Raw genomic sequence first — 25,951 nt, 5'->3', positions numbered from 1 at the left:
TTTTTCTCAGTTCTACACTCTGGTGAGTTAAGGTCTTTTGCCTTTGTAGGGCAGCATAGAACTGTATTAAAAAAACGATTAAAAACCCGTCACAGAGCCATGCTGCTGCTCTGCAGCATATTTCATCATCAGCATGCACCGGGTCGGCCGACTTTTTCCTCAAACAACTTAATAAGCCGGCTGTAAACACGTTTTCCATCTCAGGAAAGTAGTTCCGTAGGTTTTTAGCTTACAATTGGAGCCAATGACTTCCGGGTTGAAGGCTAAAAACGGTACGTGGGAAGTCAGAAAGTAACGGGAGTATAGCAAACGCATTGTTGATGTTATTATTTTCATAGGATTTGTTGACCATAAGCAATGCATTAAAAAACACCGGCCTTATCCTTTAAGTCAAATAATAAATGAGGGACTATATATAATGCATCATGATTAATCATGACTTAACAGAATGGATGTTGCCAAAAAGAGAATATTGTCAACAAAGAGATAAACAGATCAGGTACAGACAGGAAACAGAGAGGCAACACCAGTGCGTTCAACCAGATCCACTTTTACATTAACTTTATTTGGTTGTGTTTCAAACACCTCATAACTATGGGCAATATTTCAGGGAACCTCAAGTTTTAAAGTGAAAATGTTTGTGTTGTGAGCATCCAACACTGAACAGAGTGAAATAGAGAGAGAAATATCTATCACCAGTCTCCATCCTGGAGTCAGTCTTCTACAGTGATGGAAAATCTTTTTCACTGAACATGTTTCTCTCCATTTTGTAGTTTGCTCTTAACTGAACACAAAAACCTTCCATCAAAAACCCAGCAGCCATTAACAAAGTCCTGAAAAAATGAACAGTGAATGTCCGTTCAGTATTATAGTGCAGCTCTCAGTGACTCTGACATGGATGACCAGTTTCTACACTCCTCTTCAGTCTGATGCTTCATAAATGGTCTTAATCATTTAAAGGAAACCTTAATGTGTTATTTTCCCTTCATTGTTCTTTAAGCATTCATCATCAGGTGTTTAGATAAATATGTCCCTGTAAACCAGCCCTCGTCATCCTTTTAATGAGCAGAAATAACAAACCATGTTGAAACTATGGGTTTGTCCGTGGCGTCCTCCCTTCAGAGGTTTATTTAGGCCTAGCAGTCTGGACCCCAACCCTTAATCCTCCAGCAGACACACCTGTTAAGAAGAGTATAAAAGAGCAGGACTGAGCAGACTCAAGCATCAAGCTGCAAGGAGTCTCTCCACAGCATCTCCAGGACCTTGCAGAGAAGCTCAGAGCCAAGAAGCTACCAGACAAAAACCTGAAGATGAATCCCTCTCTCGGCCTCCTGCTGCTGCTGCTCGGCCTCTCCCGGGCTCTTCCTTTCATGGAGGAAGGAAGCGGGTCAGAGGTCCAAGTCGACGACCCCGAGGCCGTCGTTATAGACATCGGCACCAGGATCTTGGCCTCCAACAACGGCTCCAGTGAGTTCCTGCTGGAGGGTGACTTGGTGGCACCCAAAACCAGAAACGCCATGACGTGTTGGAGCAACAGCTGCCTGTGGAGGAAAGCCTCCGACGGCATGGTGACGATCCCCTTCACAGTGAGCGGCGTCTTCTCCAGCTGGGAGAGGCAGAAGATCGACAGAGCCATGAATTCCTTCCACAGCAGCACCTGCATCCGCTTCGTTCCCCGTACCAACCAGTACGACTACATCAGCGTCGAGAACAGAGACGGCTGCTTCTCGTCTCTGGGCAAAGCGGGAGGCATGCAGGTCCTCTCTCTCAACAGGCAGGGCTGCCTCTACCACGGCATCATCCAGCACGAGATCAACCACGCTCTGGGCTTCCAGCACGAGCAGACCAGGAGCGACCGGGACCAGTACGTCCGCATCAACTGGGAGAACATCGACCCGCGGATGGCCTACAACTTCCACAAGCAGCGCACCAACAACCTGAACACTCCCTACGACTACTCCTCCATCATGCACTATGGGAGAACAGCCTTCTCCGTCCAGTACGGGAAGGACAGCATCACCCCCATCCCCAACCCCTGGGTCCAGATCGGCCAGAGGCAGGGCATGTCCCGCATCGACATCCAGAGGATCAACCGGCTCTACGGCTGCTAAGAACATTAGGAAAGGTTCTTACATCATTAAATCTATCGTCTTTGATTTAATCTGTGTCTGAGGGCTAAACTGTGTTTGTGTGTGTGTTGCTATTGCTTGAGTATTGATTTCTTAGTGTTTTGTCTGAGTTTCTAAATAAAATTTGCTTGTTCTCATCAGTTCAGACAGCAGAATTGTGCGTCTCGATATCCCAAAATCCCCATATCATCACAATATAATCCCACTGAAAGACGATAAACGATAATATTGAATTATCGTCCAGCCCTACTCCACCACAAATTGGATTATGTGACAACAGCAAGAATTGAATGCGCCATTTTCACAGCTGGCAGGTTTAGTCAAGCAAAAAAACTTTTCTAAAGGTTTCCGTTAAAGTTATGGTTAAGGTTCCACAACTAAAAGAACTTGGTTATGGTTAGGGAAAGGCTTTGACCATGGTTAAATAAGAAAAAATATCTACAAATTTAAACTTCTCTCATGGTAGAAATCTCCTTGGAATTATTTGTGAATCGATCCTGGTCATCGGAGTTGAGGGCAAATGGCCACTGCTACAACATTCCCCCGCTCTGGTGAGACTGGTAGGGATTCAGAGTCTTGCTCACGGACACTTCAAACAGGGTAGAGCAACTTGGGATTACGAGGGATCAAACCTGGGACCCTGGAGGAGGATGTACAACTATCATATAAACATAAACAACATGTAATATACAGTCATCCACAGTGCTGGACCTTTTTTGCTCCTGACCTCTTAAAACAACGCAATGCCCGTCACCAGCTGCATATGCAGAGTGGTGAACAGTTCAACCAAAGAATGATTTTCCCTGCTCAGGTGGTTTCATTTCATTCATGAAACGATGTCCCACCTCAACATCCTGAGGATCAACCTGCTCTGTGGCTGCTAAGAAAATTAGAAAGGGTTCTTACATCACTATTATGCTTGAGTATTGATGTCTTATTGTATAACCCTCAATCAATAACATAATCAATGAACTGTACACACTGAAATAAGCTCTATGGAAGAAATACTAATAAAGAGTTTCAAAGGAATGAAGATATAAATGTGCTGGTTAATTTCGAGTAAGTTTAATGTAGATGATGTAAAGTCTTTAAGAAATGGTTCACCACAACATAAGGTGTTCAGGTAAAAATGTTCCATCCTGTTAACCATCCCTGGTTGTACCTTAAATGACCAGGAATTACAAACATAAATGTTGAAACAATAGGTTTGCCCATTGAAGACCGAGCAACTCCTTTAGGAAAGGTTATTACACACAAAATATCACAATTTTCTTTGATATATCAAAAGCTAAAACTTATTTCAATTGTCATCCAAGGTATGAATGTTAGAATTATGATTTCAGTCTTTTTTTTATCATATTCTTTTAAATTATGAAGTCTAGAATAAAGTCAAAGAATAACCCTAATACCTACTCTGGCCAGTTTGATGGGAGCTGATGGACCAGAGCATGTCTTGTGTTCTTCTGATACTGTGGCTGGTTCAGTAAATGCAGTCATGCTTGGAAATCATGCCTTCAAGAGAGAAGACAGTAAAAGGACTGAAAAAGGCTTCATTACTGTCTTTGTTGTTCATTTATCTTGTGCATGGTGTGCATGGTTGTGCTCGTGTGATCACACAGACCACAACCATACACAGACACAACCCCACATTCATCTGAATCAATTATTTAGACTACTGATTTAAACTATATTTGCCATGCATTATATCCAGGCCATCCTCTTAGTATGGCTACCCATTAGTACTGATGGTTATTACTGTCCAGTACTGTGTTGTTTCAAAATGACAAACTCACCTGAGTTAATCGCTCTGTAGACTTAAGTCAAAGAATGTATTGGAAAAATAAGCTTCACCCTTGTGGGTCAAACTCAATGAGCAAAGGTTCAAGAGTCTGCTGTGAAGTCTTTTATTCATGCATGCATGGTTCAGTTCAGTGTTACAGATAAGCATATAACAAAGAAGTGAAGCTCAATATACTAGCTTTTAAAGACCCTATAAACAACTTTTTTGCTTTAACTTATCATTATGAAGTAAATGTTGATTGCACAGTGTAATGGCTATAGAATAATGACACCATCAGTGTTTAGACTGGTTCCCTGTAAGCCTCGCTTTCACTATGCAATTCTGTCTGCCACCGGGTACGATCTCCCAGGAGAATGAAGGCTCGATTCACGGCACAAAGGAAGTGCGTCATCCATTGCGCAACCAAAAGAGGAATAGGATAGGTTTTCCCCAGTAGCTAGCGGTAGCGTTAGCCATGTTGCTAACGCTACCGCTAGCAGCCAGAAAACGAACCAGGAGCTACAAGGAAGCCAGGACCAGCCAGAAACAAACATCTATGTTGTTTCTGGAACAAAAGAAACAAACATCTAACTATGTTTGTTTCTGGCTGCTAGCGTTAGCTAGCCCTAGCGTTAGCAACGTTAGCCATGTTGCTAACGCTAGCTAATGCTAGCAGCCAGAAACAAACAAATGATCCATTGTCAATATTCAAGGCCCTTCAACGTACATTTGATCTGGGATTAAGCTCCATATTTAATTTTAGGATTGACTGGTGTACAAAAGAGTGCTTCAGTCTAACCCTGTTAAATTGTGGAATCCTATATGTCCGATTTGATTTTTAACAATTTGTCTTCACTGTTCAGGACATGGTCGGGGTCAGAGACGATGTTGTTGGCCAGACTTAATATGTTATTATGGCAGGCTGATTCATAGAGTTTCTAAGTGGTTGGGCTACAATCTTTGAGCAGATTTTTATTTGGTGGAGCAGTTTTGACTTTAAAGTAGTGGACAAACACTTGTACCATGTATTAGTACAATACTGTAGAACACTCATAATCACAGAAGAAAAAAACAAAAGAAGAATTTGTCTACTCGCCCCAAAAGACCTAAGGCGGCGGAGGAACCAAATTCTTTGTTTTGTCCTTTTGCAGACAGTTTCAGTGTGGTCTTTCCAAGATAACAGATGGTCTATCATTACACCCAAGTATTTATATGAGAATACCTGATTGATTTTTTCATTATGGATAACAATAGAAACTTTATGAGAGTCAGATGGTGAGCCAATTACAATCTCTTCCGTTTTCTTTGTGTTAATCTCAAGAGCATTATTATCACTCCACTCGACCACCTTGTTCACGCCAAGTAGGTCCAGCCCATGGTTGCCTGAGTTACTTAACAGAGATATTAGAACTGTATCATCAGATGGTTTGTTCTGTTGCACGGAGCTAGGCTCTAAAGGAAAACGATCCGGTTGTCTTTGCGACAGCAGCGCAAACAACAATACCACTTGGAAACGCTAGGGAGGACAACGGGGGGAAAGTTGAAAAGTTGTCTGTATCCACTTTAAACACTAGAGTAAACAAAATCATAAATCTCGGCATAAAGCCAAACCCACAGTTCAGATTTCTTGACTCAAAGCCAAAAACCTCACCTAGTATGGGACAGACGGAAACACACGTATGAATAGCATAAACTATTATTCACCTATAAGAACACTCAAAATCATTTCATAACCATATATAGCACATGTGCACGCATACATGCACTGATTACCTCACCATGGTATGTAGAGAGTGTGTTATTCATATAAAAAAGCACAATATTCATTTTATTTCTTACAAGAATCAATGAGGGACTATATATAATGCATCATGATTAATCATGACTTAACAGAACGGATGATGCCAAAAAGAGAATATTGTCAACAAAGAGATAAACAAAGGAAACAGAGAGGCAACAGCAGCACGTTCAACCAGATCCACTGTTACATTAACTTTATTTGGTTGTGAGAAACCAAGTAGGATCATTCAAGACTTGGAGCATTGGTTCGGACTCAAAAACACAGTCTGTAGATTAAACAGACCATATGGCGCCGTCATTAATGAAAGATGTTAGAAGTAATTTAGTTCATGAACAGTGTTTTTGAGTGTGATCCACTGCTACAAGTCTAGAAAAAGGACACACCTCATAACTATGGGCGATATTTCAGGGAAACTCAAGTTTTAAAGTGAAAATGTTTGTGTTGTGAGCATCCAACACTGAACAGAGTGAAATAGAGAGAGAAATATCTATCACCAGTCTCCATCCTGGAGTCAGTCTTCTGCAGTGATGGAAAATCTTTTTCACTGAACATGTTTCTCTCCATTTTGTGGTTTGCTCTTACCTGAACACAAAAACCTTCCATCAAAAACCCAGCAGCCATTAACAAAGTCCTGAAAAAATGAACAGTGAATGTCCGTTCAGTATTATAGTGCAGCTCTCAGTGACTCTGACATGGATGACCAGTTTCTACACTCCTCTTCAGTCTGATGCTTCATAAATGGTCTTAATCATTTAAAGGAAACCTTAATGTGTTCCTTTTCCTTCATTGTTCTTTAAGCATTCATCATCAGGTGTTTAGATAAATATGTCCCTGTAAACCAGCCCTCGTCATCCTTTTAATGAGCAGAAATAACAAACCATGTTGAAACTATGGGTTTGTCCGTGGCGTCCTCCCTTCAGAGGTTTATTTAAGCCTAGCAGTCTGGACCCCAACCCTTAATCCTGCAGCAGGCACACCTGTAAAGGAGAGTATAAAAGAGCAGGACTGAGCAGACTCAAGCATCGAGCCGCAAGGAGTCTCTCCACAGCATCTCCAGGACCTTGCCTAGAAGCTCAGAGCCACCAGACAAAAACCTGAAGATGAATCCCTCTCTCGGCCTCCTGCTGCTGCTGCTCGGCCTCTCCCGGGCTCTTCCTTTCATGGAGGAAGGAAGCGGGTCAGAGGTCCAAGTCGACGACCCCGAGGCCGTCGTTATAGACATCGGCACCAGGATCTTGGCCTCCAACAACGGCTCCAGTGAGTTCCTGCTGGAGGGTGACTTGGTGGCACCCAAAACCAGAAACGCCATGACGTGTTGGAGCAACAGCTGCCTGTGGAGGAAAGCCTCCGACGGCATGGTGACGATCCCCTTCACAGTGAGCGGCGTCTTCTCCAGCTGGGAGAGGCAGAAGATCGACAGAGCCATGAATTCCTTCCACAGCAGCACCTGCATCCGCTTCGTTCCCCGTACCAACCAGTACGACTACATCAGCGTCGAGAACAGAGACGGCTGCTTCTCGTCTCTGGGCAAAGCGGGAGGCATGCAGGTCCTCTCTCTCAACAGGCAGGGCTGCCTCTACCACGGCATCATCCAGCACGAGATCAACCACGCTCTGGGCTTCCAGCACGAGCAGACCAGGAGCGACCGGGACCAGTACGTCCGCATCAACTGGGAGAACATCGACCCGCGGATGGCCTACAACTTCCACAAGCAGCGCACCAACAACCTGAACACTCCCTACGACTACTCCTCCATCATGCACTATGGGAGAACAGCCTTCTCCGTCCAGTACGGGAAGGACAGCATCACCCCCATCCCCAACCCCAGGGTCCAGATCGGCCAGAGGCAGGGCATGTCCCGCATCGACATCCAGAGGATCAACCGGCTCTATGGCTGCTAAGAACATTAGGAAAGGTTCTTACATCATTAAATCTATCGTCTTTGATTTAATCTGTGTCTGAGGGCTAAGCTGTGTGTGTGTGTGTTGCTATTGCTTGAGTATTGATTTCTTAGTGTATAAGTTTGATTGGATCAACACACCTAATTAAGACCAATCAACAACACAAACAATCCATTGTACACACTGAAATAATCTCTATGGAAGAAATACTAATAAAGAGTTTCAAAGGAATGTCTTTCCTGAGTTTGAAAGTGAAAATGTGCGTTGTGAGCATCCAGAACTGGAGTATTGGTGTGTTGCAACATGAAATATGCCTTTATTGACTGTCCCGGTTGGAGGTTTGAGCTGATGCAACATGATCTCATGAAACAAACTCAATTTATGGCAAGATTACATTCCTCCACCATAGGGCTGGACGATAGGGTTGAAATCAATATCACGATAATCATAAGGATTTTTTTCGATATCAATATATATGACGATATGGCTCACATAAGCGAAATCACGTTAAATAATCAAATTAATGTTCATCATATTGAACCGAATGGTAATGTTTGGTGTGATGTCAAACTATGTCAAATTTTCACATAATATTCCTACCGTACTTCATTTTGTCTGAGTTTCTAAATAAAATTTGCTTGTTCTCATCAGTTCAGACAGAATTGTGCGTCTCGATATCCCAAAATCCCCATATCATCACAATATAATCCCACTGAAAGACGATAAACGATAATATTGAATTATCGTCCAGCCCTACTCCACCACTAACTTGCTAACGCTAGCTAACGCTAGCAGCCAGAAACAAACAAATGATCCATTGTCAATATTCAAGGCCCTTCAACGTACATTTGATCTGGGATTAAGCTCCATATTTAATTTTAGGATTGACTGGTGTAGAAAAGAGTGCTTCAGTCTAACCCTGTTAAATCGTGGAATCCATATATAGCACATGTGCACGCATACATGCACTGATTACCTCACCATGGTATGTAGAGAGTGTGTTATTCATATAAAAAAGCACAATATTCATTTTATTTCTTACAAGAATCAATGAGGGACTATATATAATGCATCATGATTAATCGTAACATAACAGAACGGATGTTGCCAAAAAGAGAATATTGTCAACAAAGAGATAAACAAAGGAAACAGAGAGGCAACAGCAGCACGTTCAACCAGATCCACTGTTACATTAACTTTATTTGGTTGTGAGAAACCAAGTAGGATCATTCAAGACTTGGAGCATTGGTTCAGACTCAAAAACACAGTCTGTAGATTAAACAGACCATATGGCGCCATCATTAATGAAAGATGTTAGAAGTAATTTAGTTCATGAACAGTGTTTTTGAGTGTGATCCACTGCTACAAGTCTAGAAAAAGGACACACCTCATAACTATGGGCGATATTTCAGGGAAACTCAAGTTTTAAAGTGAAAATGTTTGTGTTGTGAGCATCCAACACTGAACAGAGTGAAATATAGAGAGAAATATCTATCACCAGTCTCCACCCTGGAGTCAGTCTTCTGCAGTGATGGAAAATCTTTTTCACTAAACATGTTTCTCTCCATTTTGTGGTTTGCTCTTAACTGAACACAAAAACCTTCCATCAAAAACCCAGCAGCCATTAACAAAGTCCTGAAAAAATGAACAGTGAATGTCCGTTCAGTATTATAGTGCAGCTCTCAGTGACTCTGACATGGATGACCAGTTTCTACACTCCTCTTCAGTCTGATGCTTCATAAATGGTCTTAATCATTTAAAGGAAACCTTAATGTGTTCCTTTTCCTTCATTGTTCTTTAAGCATTCATCATCAGGTGTTTAGATAAATATGTCCCTGTAAACCAGCCCTCGTCATCCTTTTAATGAGCAGAAATAACAAACCATGTTGAAACTATGGGTTTGTCCGTGGCGTCCTCCCTTCAGAGGTTTATTTAGGCCTAGCAGTCTGGACCCCAACCCTTAATCCTCCAGCAGACACACCTGTAAAGGAGAGTATAAAAGAGCAGGACTGAGCAGACTCAAGCATCGAGCCGCAAGGAGTCTCTCCACAGCATCTCCAGGACCTTGCAGAGAAGCTCAGAGCCAAGAAGCTACCAGACAAAAACCTGAAGATGAATCCCTCTCTCGGCCTCCTGCTGCTGCTGCTCGGCCTCTCCCGGGCTCTTCCTTTCATGGAGGAAGGAAGCGGGTCAGAGGTCCAAGTCGACGACCCCGAGGCCGTCGTTATAGACATCGGCACCAGGATCTTGGCCTCCAACAACGGCTCCAGTGAGTTCCTGCTGGAGGGTGACTTGGTGGCACCCAAAACCAGAAACGCCATGACGTGTTGGAGCAACAGCTGCCTGTGGAGGAAAGCCTCCGACGGCATGGTGACGATCCCCTTCACAGTGAGCGGCGTCTTCTCCAGCTGGGAGAGGCAGAAGATCGACAGAGCCATGAATTCCTTCCACAGCAGCACCTGCATCCGCTTCGTTCCCCGTACCAACCAGTACGACTACATCAGCGTCGAGAACAGAGACGGCTGCTTCTCGTCTCTGGGCAAAGCGGGAGGCATGCAGGTCCTCTCTCTCAACAGGCAGGGCTGCCTCTACCACGGCATCATCCAGCACGAGATCAACCACGCTCTGGGCTTCCAGCACGAGCAGACCAGGAGCGACCGCGACCAGTACGTCCGCATCAACTGGGAGAACATCGACCCGCGGATGGCCTACAACTTCCACAAGCAGCGCACCAACAACCTGAACACTCCCTACGACTACTCCTCCATCATGCACTATGGGAGAACAGCCTTCTCCGTCCAGTACGGGAAGGACAGCATCACCCCCATCCCCAACCCCTGGGTCCAGATCGGCCAGAGGCAGGGCATGTCCCGCATCGACATCCAGAGGATCAACCGGCTCTACGGCTGCTGAGAACATTAGGAAATGTTTTTACATCATTAAATCTATCGTCTTTTATTTGATCTCTGTCTGAGGGCTAAGCTGTGTGTGTGTGTATGTGTATGTGTTAGTGTTATGCTTGAATATTAATGTGTTACTGTATAACCCTATATGTTTGATTCAACAATTAAGATCAATCACTGCATTGTACACACTGAAAAAAGTTCTGTGAAAGAAATACTAATAAAGAGTTTCAAAGGAATGAAGATAGAGATGTGTGGGTTAATTCAAAGTGAGTTTAACGTAGATGATGTGAAGTCTTTAAAGGAGTAGTTTGCCCAAAAATTAACTTTCTGTCAGTCTGTCCTCCCCCACCATGTTGAAACACAGGTGAAGTTTGTTAGTCCATGTAACACACAGCACAACCTCTCCAAAACAGCTGAAGTCAGTTGGTCTGTTCCAAAAAGGGCAAAATATATCCATAAAATTACTCCAAAAAATTACAGCCTCAAAGTAATCCAAGTCTCCTGAAGCCAAACGATCGCACAGCGACACGGCTACACATAGAGCTGCGTCACACAGACTGTACAGTTCTACTTAAAGTGCTTCATTCAGGTCTATTCAGCTAATGTTTCAGTCTTTGGTCTGCCGTAGCTTCTCTCCCCAGTGCCGATATATTAAAGGATAAGGCTGGTGTTTTTTAATGCATTGCTTACCGTCAACAAATCCTATGAAAATAACAAAATCAACAATGTGTTTGCTCTACTCCCGTTACTTTCTGACTTCCCTCATACCGTTTTTAGCCGTCAACCCGGAAGTCATTGGCTCCAATTGTAAGCTAAAAACCTTGAAATACAGCTCACAAAGACATAGTTTACATTTTAAAAATCTGCTGCTGATTTTGTTATTTTCATAGGATTTGTTGACGGTAAGAAATGCATTAAAAACACCAGCCTTATCCTTTAAGTCTACAGAACGATCAAACTCAGGTGAGTTTGTCATTTTGAAACAACACAGTACTGGACAGTAATAACCATCAGTACTAATGGGAAGCCATACTAAGAGGATGGCCTGGATATAATGCATGGCAAATATAGTTTAAATCAGTAGTCTAAATAATTGATTCAGATGAATGAGGTGTTGTGTCTGTGTATGGTTGTGGTCTGTGTGATCACACGAGCACAACCATGCACACCATGCACAAGATGAATGAACAACAAAGACGGTAATGAAGCCTTTTTCAGTCCTTTTACTGTCTTCTCTCTTGAAGGCATGATTTCCAAGCATGACTGCATTTACTGAACCAGCCACAGTATCAGAAGAACACAAGACATGCTCTGGTCCATCAGCTCCCATCAAACTGGCCAGAGTAGGTATTAGGGTTATTCTTTGACTTTATTCTAGACTTCATAATTTAAAAGAATATGATAAAAAAAAAAAAACTGAAATCATAATTCTAACATTCATACCTTGGATGACAATTGAAATACGTTTTAGCTTTTGATACATCAAAGAAAATTGTGATATTTTGTGTGTAATAACCTTTTCTAAAGGAGTTGCTCGGTCTTCAATGGGCAAACCTATTGTTTCAACATTTATGTTTGTAATTCCTGGTCATTTAAGGTACAACCAGGGATGGTTAACAGGATGGAACATTTTTACCTGAACACCTTATGTTGTGGTGAACCATTTCTTAAAGACTTTACATCATCTACATTAAACTCACTCGAAATTAACCAGCACATTTATATCTTCATTCCTTTGAAACTCTTTATTAGTATTTCTTCCATAGAGCTTATTTCAGTGTGTACAGTTCATTGATTATGTTATTGATTGAGGGTTATACAATAAAACATCAATACTCAAGCATAATAGTGATGTAAGAACCCTTTCTAATTTTCTTAGCAGCCACAGAGCAGGTTGATCCTCAGGATGTTGAGGTGGGACATCGTTTCATGAATGAAATGAAACCACCTGAGCAGGGAAAATCATTCTTTGGTTGAACTGTTCACCACTCTGCATATGCAGCTGGTGACGGGCATTGCGTTGTTTTAAGAGGTCAGGAGCAAAAAAGGTTGCAATCCAGTGCTGTGGATGACTGTATATTACATGTTGTTTATGTTTATATGATAGTTGTACATCCTCCTCCAGGGTCCCAGGTTTGATTCCCCGTAATCCCAAGTTGCTCTACCCTGTTTGAAGTGTCCGTGAGCAAGACTCTGAATCCCTACCAGTCTCACCAGAGCGGGGGAATGTTGTAGCAGTGGCCATTTGCCCTTAACTCCAATGACCAGGATTCAATTCACAAATAATTCCAATAAGATTTCTACCATGAGAGAAGTTTAAATTTGTAGATATTTTTTCTTATTTAACCATGCCCAAAGCCTTTCCCTAACCATAACCAAGTTCTTTTAGTTGTGGAACCTTAACCATAACTTTAACGGAAACCTTTAGAAAAGTTTTTTTGCTTGACTAAACCTGCCAGCTGTGAAAATGACGCGTTCAATTCTTGCTGCTGTCACATAATCCAATTTGTGGTGGAGGAATATAATCTTGCCATAAATTGAGTTTGTTTCATGAGATCATGTTGCATCAGCTCAAACCTCCAACCAGGACAGTCAATAAATGCATATTTCATGTTGCAACACACCAATACTCCAGTTCTGGATGCTCACAACGCACATTTTCACTTTCAAACTCAGAAAAGACATTCCTTTGAAACTCTTTATTAGTATTTCTTCCATAGAGATTATTTCAGTGTGTACAATGAATTGTTTGTGTTGTTGATTGGTCTTAATTAGGTGTGTTGATCCAATCAAACTTATACACTAAGAAATCAATACTCAAGCAATAGCAACACACACACACACAGCTTAGCCCTCAGACACAGATTAAAACAAAGACGATAGATTTAATGATGTAAGAACCTTTCCTAATGTTCTTAGCAGCCGTAGAGCCGGTTGATCCTCTGGATGTCGATGCGGGACATGCCCTGCCTCTGGCCGATCTGGACCCAGGGGTTGGGGATGGGGGTGATGCTGTCCTTCCCGTACTGGACGGAGAAGGCTGTTCTCCCATAGTGCATGATGGAGGAGTAGTCGTAGGGAGTGTTCAGGTTGTTGGTGCGCTGCTTGTGGAAGTTGTAGGCCATCCGCGGGTCGATGTTCTCCCAGTTGATGCGGACGTACTGGTCCCGGTCGCTCCTGGTCTGCTCGTGCTGGAAGCCCAGAGCGTGGTTGATCTCGTGCTGGATGATGCCGTGGTAGAGGCAGCCCTGCCTGTTGAGAGAGAGGACCTGCATGCCTCCCGCTTTGCCCAGAGACGAGAAGCAGCCGTCTCTGTTCTCGACGCTGATGTAGTCGTACTGGTTGGTACGGGGAACGAAGCGGATGCAGGTGCTGCTGTGGAAGGAATTCATGGCTCTGTCGATCTTCTGCCTCTCCCAGCTGGAGAAGACGCCGCTCACTGTGAAGGGGATCGTCACCATGCCGTCGGAGGCTTTCCTCCATAGGCAGCTGTTGCTCCAACACGTCATGGCGTTTCTGGTTTTGGGTGCCACCAAGTCACCCTCCAGCAGGAACTCACTGGAGCCGTTGTTGGAGGCCAAGATCCTGGTGCCGATGTCTATAACGACAGCCTCGGGGTCGTCGACTTGGACCTCTGACCCGCTTCCTTCCTCCATGAAAGGAAGAGCCCGGGAGAGGCCGAGCAGCAGCAGCAGGAGGCCGAGAGAGGGATTCATCTTCAGGTTTTTGTCTGGTAGCTTCTTGGCTCTGAGCTCCTCTGCAAGGTCCTGGAGATGCTGTGGAGAGACTCCTTGCGGCTTGATGCTTGAGTCTGCTCAGTCCTGGTCTTTTATACTCTCCTTTACAGGTGTGTCTGCTGGAGGATTAAGGGTTGGGGTCCAGACTGCTAGGCCTAAATAAACCTCTGAAGGGAGGACGCCACGGACAAACCCATAGTTTCAACATGGTTTGTTATTTCTGCTCATTAAAAGGATGACGAGGGCTGGTTTACAGGGACATATTTATCTAAACACCTGATGATGAATGCTTAAAGAACAATGAAGGAAAAATAACACATTAAGGTTTCCTTTAAATGATTAAGACCATTTATGAAGCATCAGACTGAAGAGGAGTGTAGAAACTGGTCATCCATGTCAGAGTCACTGAGAGCTGCACTATAATACTGAACGGACATTCACTGTTCATTTTTTCAGGACTTTGTTAATGGCTGCTGGGTTTTTGATGGAAGGTTTTTGTGTTCAGGTAAGAGCAAACCACAAAATGGAGAGAAACATGTTCAGTGAAAAAGATTTTCCATCACTGCAAAAGACTGACTCCAGGATGGAGACTGGTGATAGATATTTCTCTCTATATTTCACTCTGTTCAGTGTTGGATGCTCACAACACAAACATTTTCACTTTAAAACTTGAGTTTCCCTGAAATATTGCCCATAGTTATGAGGTGTGTCCTTTTTCTAGACTTGTAGCAGTGGATCACACTCACAAACACTGTTCATGAACTAAATTACTTCTAACATCTTTCATTAATGATGGGGCCATATGGTCTGTTTAATCTACAGACTGTGTTTTTGAGTCCGAACCAATGCTCCAAGTCTTGAATGATCCTACTTGGTTTCTCACAACCAAATAAAGTTAATGTAACAGTGGATCTGGTTGAACGTGCTGGTGTTGCGTCTCTGTTTCCTTTGTTTATCTCTTTGTTGACAATATTCTCTTTTTGGCAACATCCGTTCTGTTAAGTCATGATTAATCATGATGCATTATATATAGTCCCTCATTGATTCTTGTAAGAAATAAAATGAATATTGTGCTTTTTTATAGGAATAACACACTCTCTACATACCATGGTGAGGTAAACAGTGCATGTATGCGTGCACATGTGCTATATATGGTTATGAAATGATTTTGAGTGTTCTTATAGGTGAATAATAGTTTATGCTATTCATACGTGTGCTTCCGTCTGTCCCATACTAGGTGAGGTTTTTGGCTTTGAGTCAAGAAATCTGAACTGTGGGTTTGGCTTTATGCCGAGATTTATGATTTTGTTTACTCTAGTGTTTAAAGTGGATACAGACAACTTTTCAACTTTCCCCCCGTTGTCCCCCCTAGCGTTTCCAAGTGGTATTGTTGTTTGCGCCGCTGTCGCAAAGACAACCGGAACGTTTTCCTTTAGAGCCTAGCTCCGTGCAACAGAACACACCATCTGATGATACAGTTCTAATATCTCTGTTAAGTAACTCAGGCAACCATGGGCTGGACCTACAAGGTGGTCGAGTGGAGTGATAATAATGCTCTTGAGATTAACACAAAGAAAACGGAAGAGATTGTAATTGGCTCACCATCTGACTCTCATAAAGTTTCTATTGTTATCCATAATGAAAAAATCAATCAGGTATTCTCATATAAATACTTGGGTGTAATGATAGACCATCTGTTATCTTGGAAAGACCACACTGAAACTGTCTGCAAAAGGACAAAACAAAGAATTTGGTTCCTCCGCCGCCTTAGGTCTTTTGGGGCGAGTAGACAAATTCTTCTTTTGTTTTTTTCTTCTGTGATTATGAGTGTTCTACAGTATTGTACTAATACATGGTACAAGTGTTTGTCCACTACTTTAAAGTCAAAACTGCTCCTTCAAATAAAAATCTGCTCAAAGATTGTAGCCCAACCACTTAGAAACTCTATGAATCAGCCTGCCATAATAACATATTAAGTCTGGCCAACAACATCGTTTCTGACCCCGACCATGTCCTGAACAGTGAAGACAAATTGTTAAAAATCAAATCGGAGATATAGGGTTCCACGATTTAATAGGGTTAGACTGAAGCACTCTTTTGTACACCAGTCAATCCTAAAATTAAATATGGAGCTTAATCCCAGATCAAATGTACGTTGAAGGGCCTTGAATATTGACAATTGATCATTTGTTTGTTTCTGGCTGCTAGCGTTAGCTAGCGTTAGCAAGTTAGTGGTGGAGTAGGGCTGGACGATAATTCAATATTATCGTTTATCGTCTTTCAGTGGGATTATATTGTGATGATATGGTGATTTTGGGATATCGAGACGCACAATTCTGCTGTCTGAACTGATGAAAACAAGATAATTTTATTTAGAAACTCAGACAAAATGAAGTATGGTAGGAATATTATGTGAAAATTTGACATAGTTTGACATCACACCAAACATTACCATTCGGTTCAATATGATGAACATTAATTTGATTATTTAACGTGATTTCGCTTATGTGAACCATATCGTCATATATATTGATATCGAAAAAAATCCTTATGATTATCGTGATATTGATTTCAACCCTATCGTCCAGCCCTATGGTGGAGGAATGTAATCTTGCCATAAATTGAGTTTGTTTCATGAGATCATGTTGCATCAGCTCAAACCTCCAACCAGGACAGTCAATAAAGGCATATTTCATGTTGCAACACACCAATACTCCAGTTCTGGATGCTCACAACGCACATTTTCACTTTCAAACTCAGGAAAGACATTCCTTTGAAACTCTTTATTAGTATTTCTTCCATAGAGCTTATTTCAGTGTGTACAATGAATTGTTTGTGTTGTTGATTGGTCTTAATTAGGTGTGTTGATCCAATCAAACTTATACACTAAGAAATCAATACTCAAGCAATAGCAACACACACACACACAGCTTAGCCCTCAGACACAGATTAAATCAAAGACGATAGATTTAATGATGTAAGAACCTTTCCTAATGTTCTTAGCAGCCGTAGAGCCGGTTGATCCTCTGGATGTCGATGCGGGACATGCCCTGCCTCTGGCCGATCTGGACCCAGGGGTTGGGGATGGGGGTGATGCTGTCCTTCCCGTACTGGACGGAGAAGGCTGTTCTCCCATAGTGCATGATGGAGGAGTAGTCGTAGGGAGTGTTCAGGTTGTTGGTGCGCTGCTTGTGGAAGTTGTAGGCCATCCGCGGGTCGATGTTCTCCCAGTTGATGCGGACGTACTGGTCCCGGTCGCTCCTGGTCTGCTCGTGCTGGAAGCCCAGAGCGTGGTTGATCTCGTGCTGGATGATGCCGTGGTAGAGGCAGCCCTGCCTGTTGAGAGAGAGGACCTGCATGCCTCCCGCTTTGCCCAGAGACGAGAAGCAGCCGTCTCTGTTCTCGACGCTGATGTAGTCGTACTGGTTGGTACGGGGAACGAAGCGGATGCAGGTGCTGCTGTGGAAGGAATTCATGGCTCTGTCGATCTTCTGCCTCTCCCAGCTGGAGAAGACTCCGCTCACTGTGAAGGGGATCGTCACCATGCCGTCGGAGGCTTTCCTCCACAGGCAGCTGTTGCTCCAACACGTCATGGCGTTTCTGGTTGTGGGTGCCACCAAGTCACCCTCCAGCAGGAACTCACTGGAGCCGTTGTTGGAGGCCAAGATCCTGGTGCCGATGTCTATAACGACGGCCTCGGGGTCGTCGACTTGGACCTCTGACCCGCTTCCTTCCTCCATGAAAGGAAGAGCCCGGGAGAGGCCGAGCAGCAGCAGCAGGAGGCCGAGAGAGGGATTCATCTTCAGGTTTTTGTCTGGTAGCTTCTTGGCTCTGAGCTTCTCTGCAAGGTCCTGGAGATGCTGTGGAGAGACTCCTTGCAGCTTGATGCTTGAGTCTGCTCAGTCCTGCTCTTTTATACTCTCCTTTACAGGTGTGTCTGCTGGAGGATTAAGGGTTGGGGTCCAGACTGCTAGGCCTAAATAAACCTCTGAAGGGAGGATGCCACGGACAAACCCATAGTTTCAACATGGTTTGTTATTTCTGCTCATTAAAAGGATGACGAGGGCTGGTTTACAGGGACATATTTATCTAAACACCTGATGATGAATGCTTAAAGAACAATGAAGGAAAAGGAACACATTAAGGTTTCCTTTAAATGATTAAGATCATTTATGAAGCATCAGACTGAAGAGGAGTGTAGAAACTGGTCATCCATGTCAGAGCCACTGAGAGCTGCACTATAATACTGAATGGACATTCACTGTTCATTTTTTCAGGACTTTGTTAATGGCTGCTGGGTTTTTGATGGAAGGTTTTTGTGTTCAGGTAAGAGCAAACCACAAAATGGAGAGAAACATATTCAGTGGAAAAGATTTTCCATCACTGCAGAAGACTGACTCCAGGATGGAGACTGGTGATAGATATTTCTCTCTATATTTCACTCTGTTCAGTGTTGGATGCTCACAACACAAACATTTTCACTTTAAAACTTGAGTTTCCCTGAAATATCGCCCATAGTTATGAGGTGTGTCCTTTTTCTAGACTTGTAGCAGTGGATCACACTCAAAAACACTGTTCATGAACTAAATTACTTCTAACATCTTTCATTAATGATGGCGCCATATGGTCTGTTTAATCTACAGACTGTGTTTTTGAGTCTGAACCAATGCTCCAAGTCTTGAATGATCCTACTTGGTTTCTCACAACCAAATAAAGTTAATGTAACAGTGGATCTGGTTGAACGTGCTGCTGTTGCCTCTCTGTTTCCTTTGTTTATCTCTTTGTTGACAATATTCTCTTTTTGGCAACATCCGTTCTGTTAAGTCATGATTAATCATGATGCATTATATATAGTCCCTCATTGATTCTTGTAAGAAATAAAATGAATATTGTGCTTTTTTATAGGAATAACACACTCTCTACATACCATGGTGAGGTAAACAGTGCATGTATGCGTGCACATGTGCTATATATGGTTATGAAATGATTTTGAGTGTTCTTATAGGTGAATAATAGTTTATGCTATTCATACGTGTGCTTCCGTCTGTCCCATACTAGGTGAGGTTTTTGGCTTTGAGTCAAGAAATCTGAACTGTGGGTTTGGCTTTATGCCGAGATTTATGATTTTGTTTACTCTAGTGTTTAAAGTGGATACAGACAACTTTTCAACTTTCCCCCCGTTGTCCCCCCTAGCGTTTCCAAGTGGTATTGTTGTTTGCGCCGCTGTCACAAAGACAACCGGATCGCTTTCCTTTAGAGCCTAGCTCCGTGCAACAGAACAAACCATCTGATGATACAGTTCTAATATCTCTGTTAAGTAACTAAGGCAACCATGGGCTGGACCTACTTGGCGTGAACAAGGTGGTCGAGTGGAGTGATAATAATGCTCTTGAGATTAACACAAAGAAAACGGAAGAGATTGTAATTGGCTCACCATCTGACTCTCATAAAGTTTCTATTGTTATCCATAATGAAAAAATCAATCAGGTATTCTCATATAAATACTTGGGTGTAATGATAGACCATCTGTTATCTTGGAAAGACCACACTGAAACTGTCTGCAAAAGGACAAAACAAAGAATTTAGTTCCTCTGCCGCCTTAGGTCTTTTGGGGCGAGTAGACAAATTCTTCTTTTGTTTTTTACTTCTGTGATTATGAGTGTTCTACAGTATTGTACTAATACATGGTACAAGTGTTTGTCCACTACTTTAAAGTCAAAACTGCTCCACCAAATAAAAATCTACTCAAAGATTGTAGCCCAACCACTTAGAAACTCTATGAATCAGCCTGCCATAATAACATATTAAGTCTGGCCAACAACATCGTTTCTGACCCCGACCATGTCCTGAACAGTGAAGACAAATTGTTAAAAATCAAATCGGAGATATAGGGTTCCACGATTTAATAGGGTTAGACTGAAGCACTCTTTTGTACACCAGTCAATCCTAAAATTAAATATGGAGCTTAATCCCAGATCAAATAGGGCCTTGAATATTGACAATGGATCATTTGTTTGTTTCTGGCTGCTAGCGTTAGCTAGCGTTAGCAAGTTAGTGGTGGAGTAGGGCTGGACGATAATTCAATATTATCATTTATCGTCTTTCAGTGGGATTATATTGTGATGATATGGTGATTTTGGGATATCGAGACGCACAATTCTGCTGTCTGAACTGATGAGAACAAGATAATTTTATTTAGAAACTCAGACAAAATGAAGTATGGTAGGAATATTATGTGAAAATTTGACATAGTTTGACATCACACCAAACATTACCATTCGGTTCAATATGATGAACATTAATTTGATTATTTAACGTGATTTCGCTTATGTGAACCATATCGTCATATATATTGATATCGAAAAAAATCCTTATGATTATCGTGATATTGATTTCAACCCTATCGTCCAGCCCTATGGTGGAGGAATGTAATCTTGCCATAAATTGAGTTTGTTTCATGAGATCATGTTGCATCAGCTCAAACCTCCAACCAGGACAGTCAATAAAGGCATATTTCATGTTGCAACACACCAATACTCCAGTTCTGGATGCTCACAATGCACATTTTCACTTTCAAACTCAGAAAAGACATTCCTTTGAAACTCTTTATTAGTATTTCTTCCATAGAGCTTATTTCAGTGTGTACAATGAATTGTTTGTGTTGTTGATTGGTCTTAATTAGGTGTGTTGATCCAATCAAACTTATACACTAAGAAATCAATACTCAAGCAATAGCAACACACACACACACAGCTTAGCCCTCAGACACAGATTAAATCAAAGACGATAGATTTAATGATGTAAGAACCTTTCCTAATGTTCTTAGCAGCCGTAGAGCCGGTTGATCCTCTGGATGTCGATGCGGGACATGCCCTGCCTCTGGCCGATCTGGACCCAGGGGTTGGGGATGGGGGTGATGCTGTCCTTCCCGTACTGGACGGAGAAGGCTGTTCTCCCATAGTGCATGATGGAGGAGTAGTCGTAGGGAGTGTTCAGGTTGTTGGTGCGCTGCTTGTGGAAGTTGTAGGCCATCCGCGGGTCGATGTTCTCCCAGTTGATGCGGACGTACTGGTCCCGGTCGCTCCTGGTCTGCTCGTGCTGGAAGCCCAGAGCGTGGTTGATCTCGTGCTGGATGATGCCGTGGTAGAGGCAGCCCTGCCTGTTGAGAGAGAGTACCTGCATGCCTCCCGCTTTGCCCAGAGACGAGAAGCAGCCGTCTCTGTTCTCGACGCTGATGTAGTCGTACTGGTTGGTACGGGGAACGAAGCGGATGCAGGTGCTGCTGTGGAAGGAATTCATGGCTCTGTCGATCTTCTGCCTCTCCCAGCTGGAGAAGACTCCGCTCACTGTGAAGGGGATCGTCACCATGCCGTCGGAGGCTTTCCTCCACAGGCAGCTGTTGCTCCAACACGTCATGGCGTTTCTGGTTTTGGGTGCCACCAAGTCACCCTCCAGTAGGAACTCACTGGAGCCGTTGTTGGAGGCCAAGATCCTGGTGCCGATGTCTATAACGACGGCCTCGGAGTCGTCGACTTGGACCTCTGACCCGCTTCCTTCCTCCATGAAAGGAAGAGCCCGGGAGAGGCCGAGCAGCAGCAGCAGGAGGCCGAGAGAGGGATTCATCTTCAGGTTTTTGTCTGGTAGCTTCTTGGCTCTGAGCTCCTCTGCAAGGTCCTGGAGATGCTGTGGAGAGACTCCTTGCGGCTCGATGCTTGAGTCTGCTCAGTCCTGCTCTTTTATACTCTTCTTAACAGGTGTGTCTGCTGGAGGATTAAGGGTTGGGGTCCAGACTGCTAGGCCTAAATAAACCTCTGAAGGGAGGACGCCACGGACAAACCCATAGTTTCAACATGGTTTGTTATTTCTGCTCATTAAAAGGATGACGAGGGCTGGTTTACAGGGACATATTTATCTAAACACCTGATGATGAATGCTTAAAGAACAATGAAGGAAAAGGAACACATTAAGGTTTCCTTTAAATGATTAAGACCATTTATGAAGCATCAGACTGAAGAGGAGTGTAGAAACTGGTCATCCATGTCAGAGTCACTGAGAGCTGCACTATAATACTGAACGGACATTCACTGTTCATTTTTTCAGGACTTTGTTAATGGCTGCTGGGTTTTTGATGGAAGGTTTTTGTGTTCAGGTAAGAGCAAACCACAAAATGGAGAGAAACATCTTCAGTGGAAAAGATTTTCCATCACTGTAGAAGACTGACTCCAGGATGGGGACTGGTGATAGATATTTGATATTTCATGTTGCAACACACCAATACCAGACCTGCCAACCTGTACGCATTTTGCGTAGCAGGTACGCATTTTGACATCAAAGTACCCTGGTACGATTTGTCACTCTAAACTACGCAAATAGCTGTTGATGCCTGTGAGTCCAATTGTGCACGTGCAGTACTCAAGTCTAACAGCAAGTGGCAGCAGCGTGTAGCCTGCCGAAAAGCTAAAGCAGAAGAGTTCGACCAATCATAGCCCCGGATTCATTCCCCCTGCCTTCACCCACATATCAAGCGGATGATTGACAAATACGTAATGTCATTTCATGAGACTGCAAATCGACAGCAATTTTATCCCTCTCGTTCCCCCTCCTCACTCCGGCTGGCTGGTTCCTCAAGTGAGGACAGTTCTTTTAACTCCTTTGCAAAGGTAAATGGACTGGGGGGGAATGTGGAAAGTTGAAATCGTGAATTGAGTTAACTTAAATTAATGCAGACCTGCCAACCTTGGGATTTAATGTTAATAACGTTAGCCTAACTTTACGTAATTTGCAAGATAGCTTGCTTGTTCACCAGGCATTGAAGTTGGCAAGGTAACGTTAAGTTATATTGTCCGTGTGTCCTCTTCAAGCAAAATGAAATTGGAAAGAGTTCTGCAAAAGAAAAAGAAAAAAGAAAACCCGAAAGAACCAAGAAAGAACAGAAAAAGGATCTGACAAAACCTGAGAAGGTACTTCAGTTCCTCACCAACCCCATGTCAAAGGTGTATTCACTCTTTCTGAAGAGAGCCATACCTATTTTTGACATCAGCAACCAAATACTTCAAAAAGAGGAGCCATGCATACAGATCCTGCTTCCAACTTTGGAGCTGCAACTTCAAAAGGTATTGCTTTCATTCTGTAAGCCTGAGCATGTGATCACTATGATGAATGACATTGGTAGAGGTATCAAGCCAACACTGTACAGCACAAGGGAAAATCAGCTACCTGATGAGGAACTCTCAATTGGCCAGGACACCCACACCTTTATCCAAAGCCAGGGTAACCTAGAGCTGAAGCCATTCTTCAGAGATGTGAGGAAGTTCTTTTCATCTGCAGCTGACTACATGGTTTCCAAATTTCCATTTGGGGATGAGCTGCTTATGCATGCTGTTGTGGCAGACATAGCTAAGAGGCAATCTGTGAAATTCCGTTCTCTCCGGTTCTTTATCAGCCGCTTTCCTTCTATTCTGCCTGAAGAGGTCACTGTGGATCAAGTGGAAGATGAGTTCCGGATGTATCAAACCACCAGCTTTGAGGACAGCATCCTCAGCAAGCGTACTGATGAGGCCTGGCGAGACATTGGCCTGTTGAAGAACGGAGGCAAGGAGGTCTTCTCCAACCTTTCAGCAGTCATGCTTGGGATATTGGTTTGGGATATCGCTTCCATAGCGATGCTGATTGCGAGAGGGTTTTCAGTCTCGTTACCAAAAACGAGACCCAATACAGAGCCAGCCTGAGTACTGACATGATAAGCGCCCTGGTGACAAGAAAGGTGAGCATGGCTGCAAAGGGGACTGTCTGTCACATGGAAGGCTTCAGTGATGCTCTGCTCAGAAAGTCCAAGTCAGCAAGCTATGAGGCAGAGCAGTCAAGAGCAAGTGCCACTGCAAGTAGAGGTGATGAATGATGCAAAATGGCATCTCAACTGTACTTAAAAAAGGGGAGAGCATCAAGGTCAAGGTGAACAAAACACAACGAAAATACACACAGAACTACATTTACAAAAAAAGACAGTTTAGTTAAGCCAAAACCTGGGAAAAATATATAATAGTTAACTTGCTTGGTTATTCATTTATATAACACTTTTTTGTTCAAAAAATGTCTCAGCTCTGTCTTTCACTGGTACAGTCAAATACATGTGCTTAAAAGGGACATAACATGCCTTTTTTGATTTTCTGTTATTTATATACCGTTATGATTTCAGATGTCTGTTAAAACATGGTCAGAGGTGAACGTATGTAAAAATGCTCCCTGCAAGTCTTTACAAAATGTAAATATCTTGTTTTTTCATTAAAGGAATTCTTCTCCAAAATATATGATTGTATTGTTTTCTTCATAGCCGATTCAGATGTTGAATAACTTGATGATATGGCGGTGAGTGGGGAAATGACCGTGTGCAAAGTGGTGCGAAAGCATGTGAACTAAGCGTTACACTATTGTGGTACTCAAAATATTTTCCCAAGGTTGGCAGGTCTGCGATACTCTGTTCAGTGTTGGATGCTCACAACACAAACATTTTCACTTTAAAACTTGATTTCCCTGAAATATCGCCCATAGTTATGAGGTGTGTCTTTTTCTAGACTTGTAGCAGTGGATCACACTCAAAAACACTGTTCATGAACTAAATTACTTCCAACATCTTTCATTAATGATGGCGCCATTTGGTCTGTTTAATCTACAGACTGTGTTTTTGAGTCTGAACTAGAGCCCTGCATTGGGATTGGATCCCGCAGGACCTGACGCAAATCTCGCGGGAGCGGGCGGTTTTAACTTTGCTGCGGGTGGAGCGGGTGGTAATGGTCAGAAATCCGGTGGGAGCGGGATTAAAAAAACAGTCCCGCGCAGGGCTCTAGTCTGAACCAATGCTCCAAGTCTTGAATGATCCTACCTGGTTTCACACAACCAAATAAAGGTAACGCACTGGAGTTGCCTCTCTGTTTCCTGTCTGTACCTGATCTGTTTATCTTTTTGTTGACAATATTCTCTTTTTGGCAACATCCATTCTGTTAAGTCATGATTAATCATGATGCATTATTTATAGTCCCTCTTTGATTCTTTGACTTAAAGGATAAAGCTGGTGTTTTTTAATGCATCGCTTACTGTCAACAAATCCTATGAAAATGAAGTTGTTTGAGGAAAAAGTGGTCCGGCCCGGTGCATGGTGATGATGAAATATGCTGCAGAGCAGCAGCATGGCTCTGTGACGGGTTTTTAATTGTTTTTCTAATACAATGGAGTTCTATGGCTGCTGGGACATGGCTGCATTGGGACCCGGCTACATGGACCAGACTTGCTGGCAAAACAAAATCATTGCTGACTTTGTTATTTTCATAGGATTTGTTGACGGTAAGAAATGCATTAAAAACACCAGCCTTATCCTTTAAGTCTACAGACCGATTGAACTCAGGTGAGTTTGTCATTTTGAAACAACACGGTACTGGACAGTAATAACCATCAGTACTAATGGGAAGCCATACTGAGAGGATGGCCTGGATATAATGCATGGCAAATATAGTTTAAATCAGTAGTCTAAATAATTGATTCAGATGAATGTGGTGTTGTGTCTGTGTATGGTTGTGGTCTGTGTGATCACACGAGCACAACCATGCACACCATGCACAAGATGAATGAACAACAAAGACGGTAATGAAGCCTTTTTCAGTCCTTTTACTGTCTTCTCTCTTGAAGGCATGATTTCCAAGCATG

General features: G+C 42.9%; 6 protein-coding genes across 6 annotated transcripts; 3 read left to right on the top strand and 3 right to left on the bottom strand.

The window, feature by feature from the left end:
* Positions 1 to 1,307: 1,307 nt before the first annotated feature.
* LOC139654607 (hatching enzyme 1.2-like) lies at positions 1,308 to 2,111 on the top strand. The gene has a single exon (XM_071531725.1). It carries the CDS (start codon positions 1,311 to 1,313, stop codon positions 2,109 to 2,111), a length of 801 nt encoding a protein of 266 aa, XP_071387826.1. The 5' UTR covers positions 1,308 to 1,310.
* Positions 2,112 to 6,807: 4,696 nt separating this feature from the next.
* LOC139654608 (high choriolytic enzyme 1-like) lies at positions 6,808 to 7,611 on the top strand. Its single transcript, XM_071531726.1, has one exon. It carries the CDS (start codon positions 6,811 to 6,813, stop codon positions 7,609 to 7,611), a length of 801 nt encoding a protein of 266 aa, XP_071387827.1. The 5' UTR covers positions 6,808 to 6,810.
* A 2,109-nt stretch (positions 7,612 to 9,720) lies between these two features.
* LOC139654603 (hatching enzyme 1.2-like) lies at positions 9,721 to 10,524 on the top strand. The gene has a single exon (XM_071531722.1). The coding sequence runs from the start codon at positions 9,724 to 9,726 to the stop codon at positions 10,522 to 10,524; it is 801 nt and encodes a 266-aa protein (XP_071387823.1). The 5' UTR covers positions 9,721 to 9,723.
* Positions 10,525 to 13,432: 2,908 nt separating this feature from the next.
* LOC139654601 (hatching enzyme 1.2-like) lies at positions 13,433 to 14,236 on the bottom strand. The gene has a single exon (XM_071531720.1). The coding sequence runs from the start codon at positions 14,231 to 14,233 to the stop codon at positions 13,433 to 13,435; it is 801 nt and encodes a 266-aa protein (XP_071387821.1). The 5' UTR covers positions 14,234 to 14,236.
* A 3,017-nt stretch (positions 14,237 to 17,253) lies between these two features.
* LOC139654600 (high choriolytic enzyme 1-like) lies at positions 17,254 to 18,057 on the bottom strand. The gene has a single exon (XM_071531719.1). It carries the CDS (start codon positions 18,052 to 18,054, stop codon positions 17,254 to 17,256), a length of 801 nt encoding a protein of 266 aa, XP_071387820.1. The 5' UTR covers positions 18,055 to 18,057.
* A 3,019-nt stretch (positions 18,058 to 21,076) lies between these two features.
* LOC139654602 (high choriolytic enzyme 1-like) lies at positions 21,077 to 21,880 on the bottom strand. Its single transcript, XM_071531721.1, has one exon. The coding sequence runs from the start codon at positions 21,875 to 21,877 to the stop codon at positions 21,077 to 21,079; it is 801 nt and encodes a 266-aa protein (XP_071387822.1). The 5' UTR covers positions 21,878 to 21,880.
* Between the last annotated feature and the right edge of the window lie 4,071 nt (positions 21,881 to 25,951).

This window comes from Centroberyx affinis, unplaced genomic scaffold (assembly GCF_046629955.1).
Source record: "Centroberyx affinis isolate AG114_WGS23_722 - 3 ecotype Tasmania unplaced genomic scaffold, CSIRO-AGI_Caff_v1 ptg002118l_1, whole genome shotgun sequence".
Classification (NCBI taxonomy): domain Eukaryota; kingdom Metazoa; phylum Chordata; class Actinopteri; order Beryciformes; family Berycidae; genus Centroberyx; species Centroberyx affinis.
The sequence above is the reverse complement of the archived record's forward strand: the minus strand, read 5'-3'. Positions and strand labels throughout refer to the sequence as shown.

What these genes read in the sequence shown, in the direction of transcription:
- LOC139654607 (XM_071531725.1), top strand. Translation starts at nt 1,311, where the DNA reads ATGAATCCCTCTCTCGGCCTCCTGCTGCTGCTGCTCGGCCTCTCCCGG.
- LOC139654608 (XM_071531726.1), top strand. Translation starts at nt 6,811, where the DNA reads ATGAATCCCTCTCTCGGCCTCCTGCTGCTGCTGCTCGGCCTCTCCCGG.
- LOC139654603 (XM_071531722.1), top strand. Translation starts at nt 9,724, where the DNA reads ATGAATCCCTCTCTCGGCCTCCTGCTGCTGCTGCTCGGCCTCTCCCGG.
- LOC139654601 (XM_071531720.1), bottom strand. Translation starts at nt 14,233, where the DNA reads ATGAATCCCTCTCTCGGCCTCCTGCTGCTGCTGCTCGGCCTCTCCCGG.
- LOC139654600 (XM_071531719.1), bottom strand. Translation starts at nt 18,054, where the DNA reads ATGAATCCCTCTCTCGGCCTCCTGCTGCTGCTGCTCGGCCTCTCCCGG.
- LOC139654602 (XM_071531721.1), bottom strand. Translation starts at nt 21,877, where the DNA reads ATGAATCCCTCTCTCGGCCTCCTGCTGCTGCTGCTCGGCCTCTCCCGG.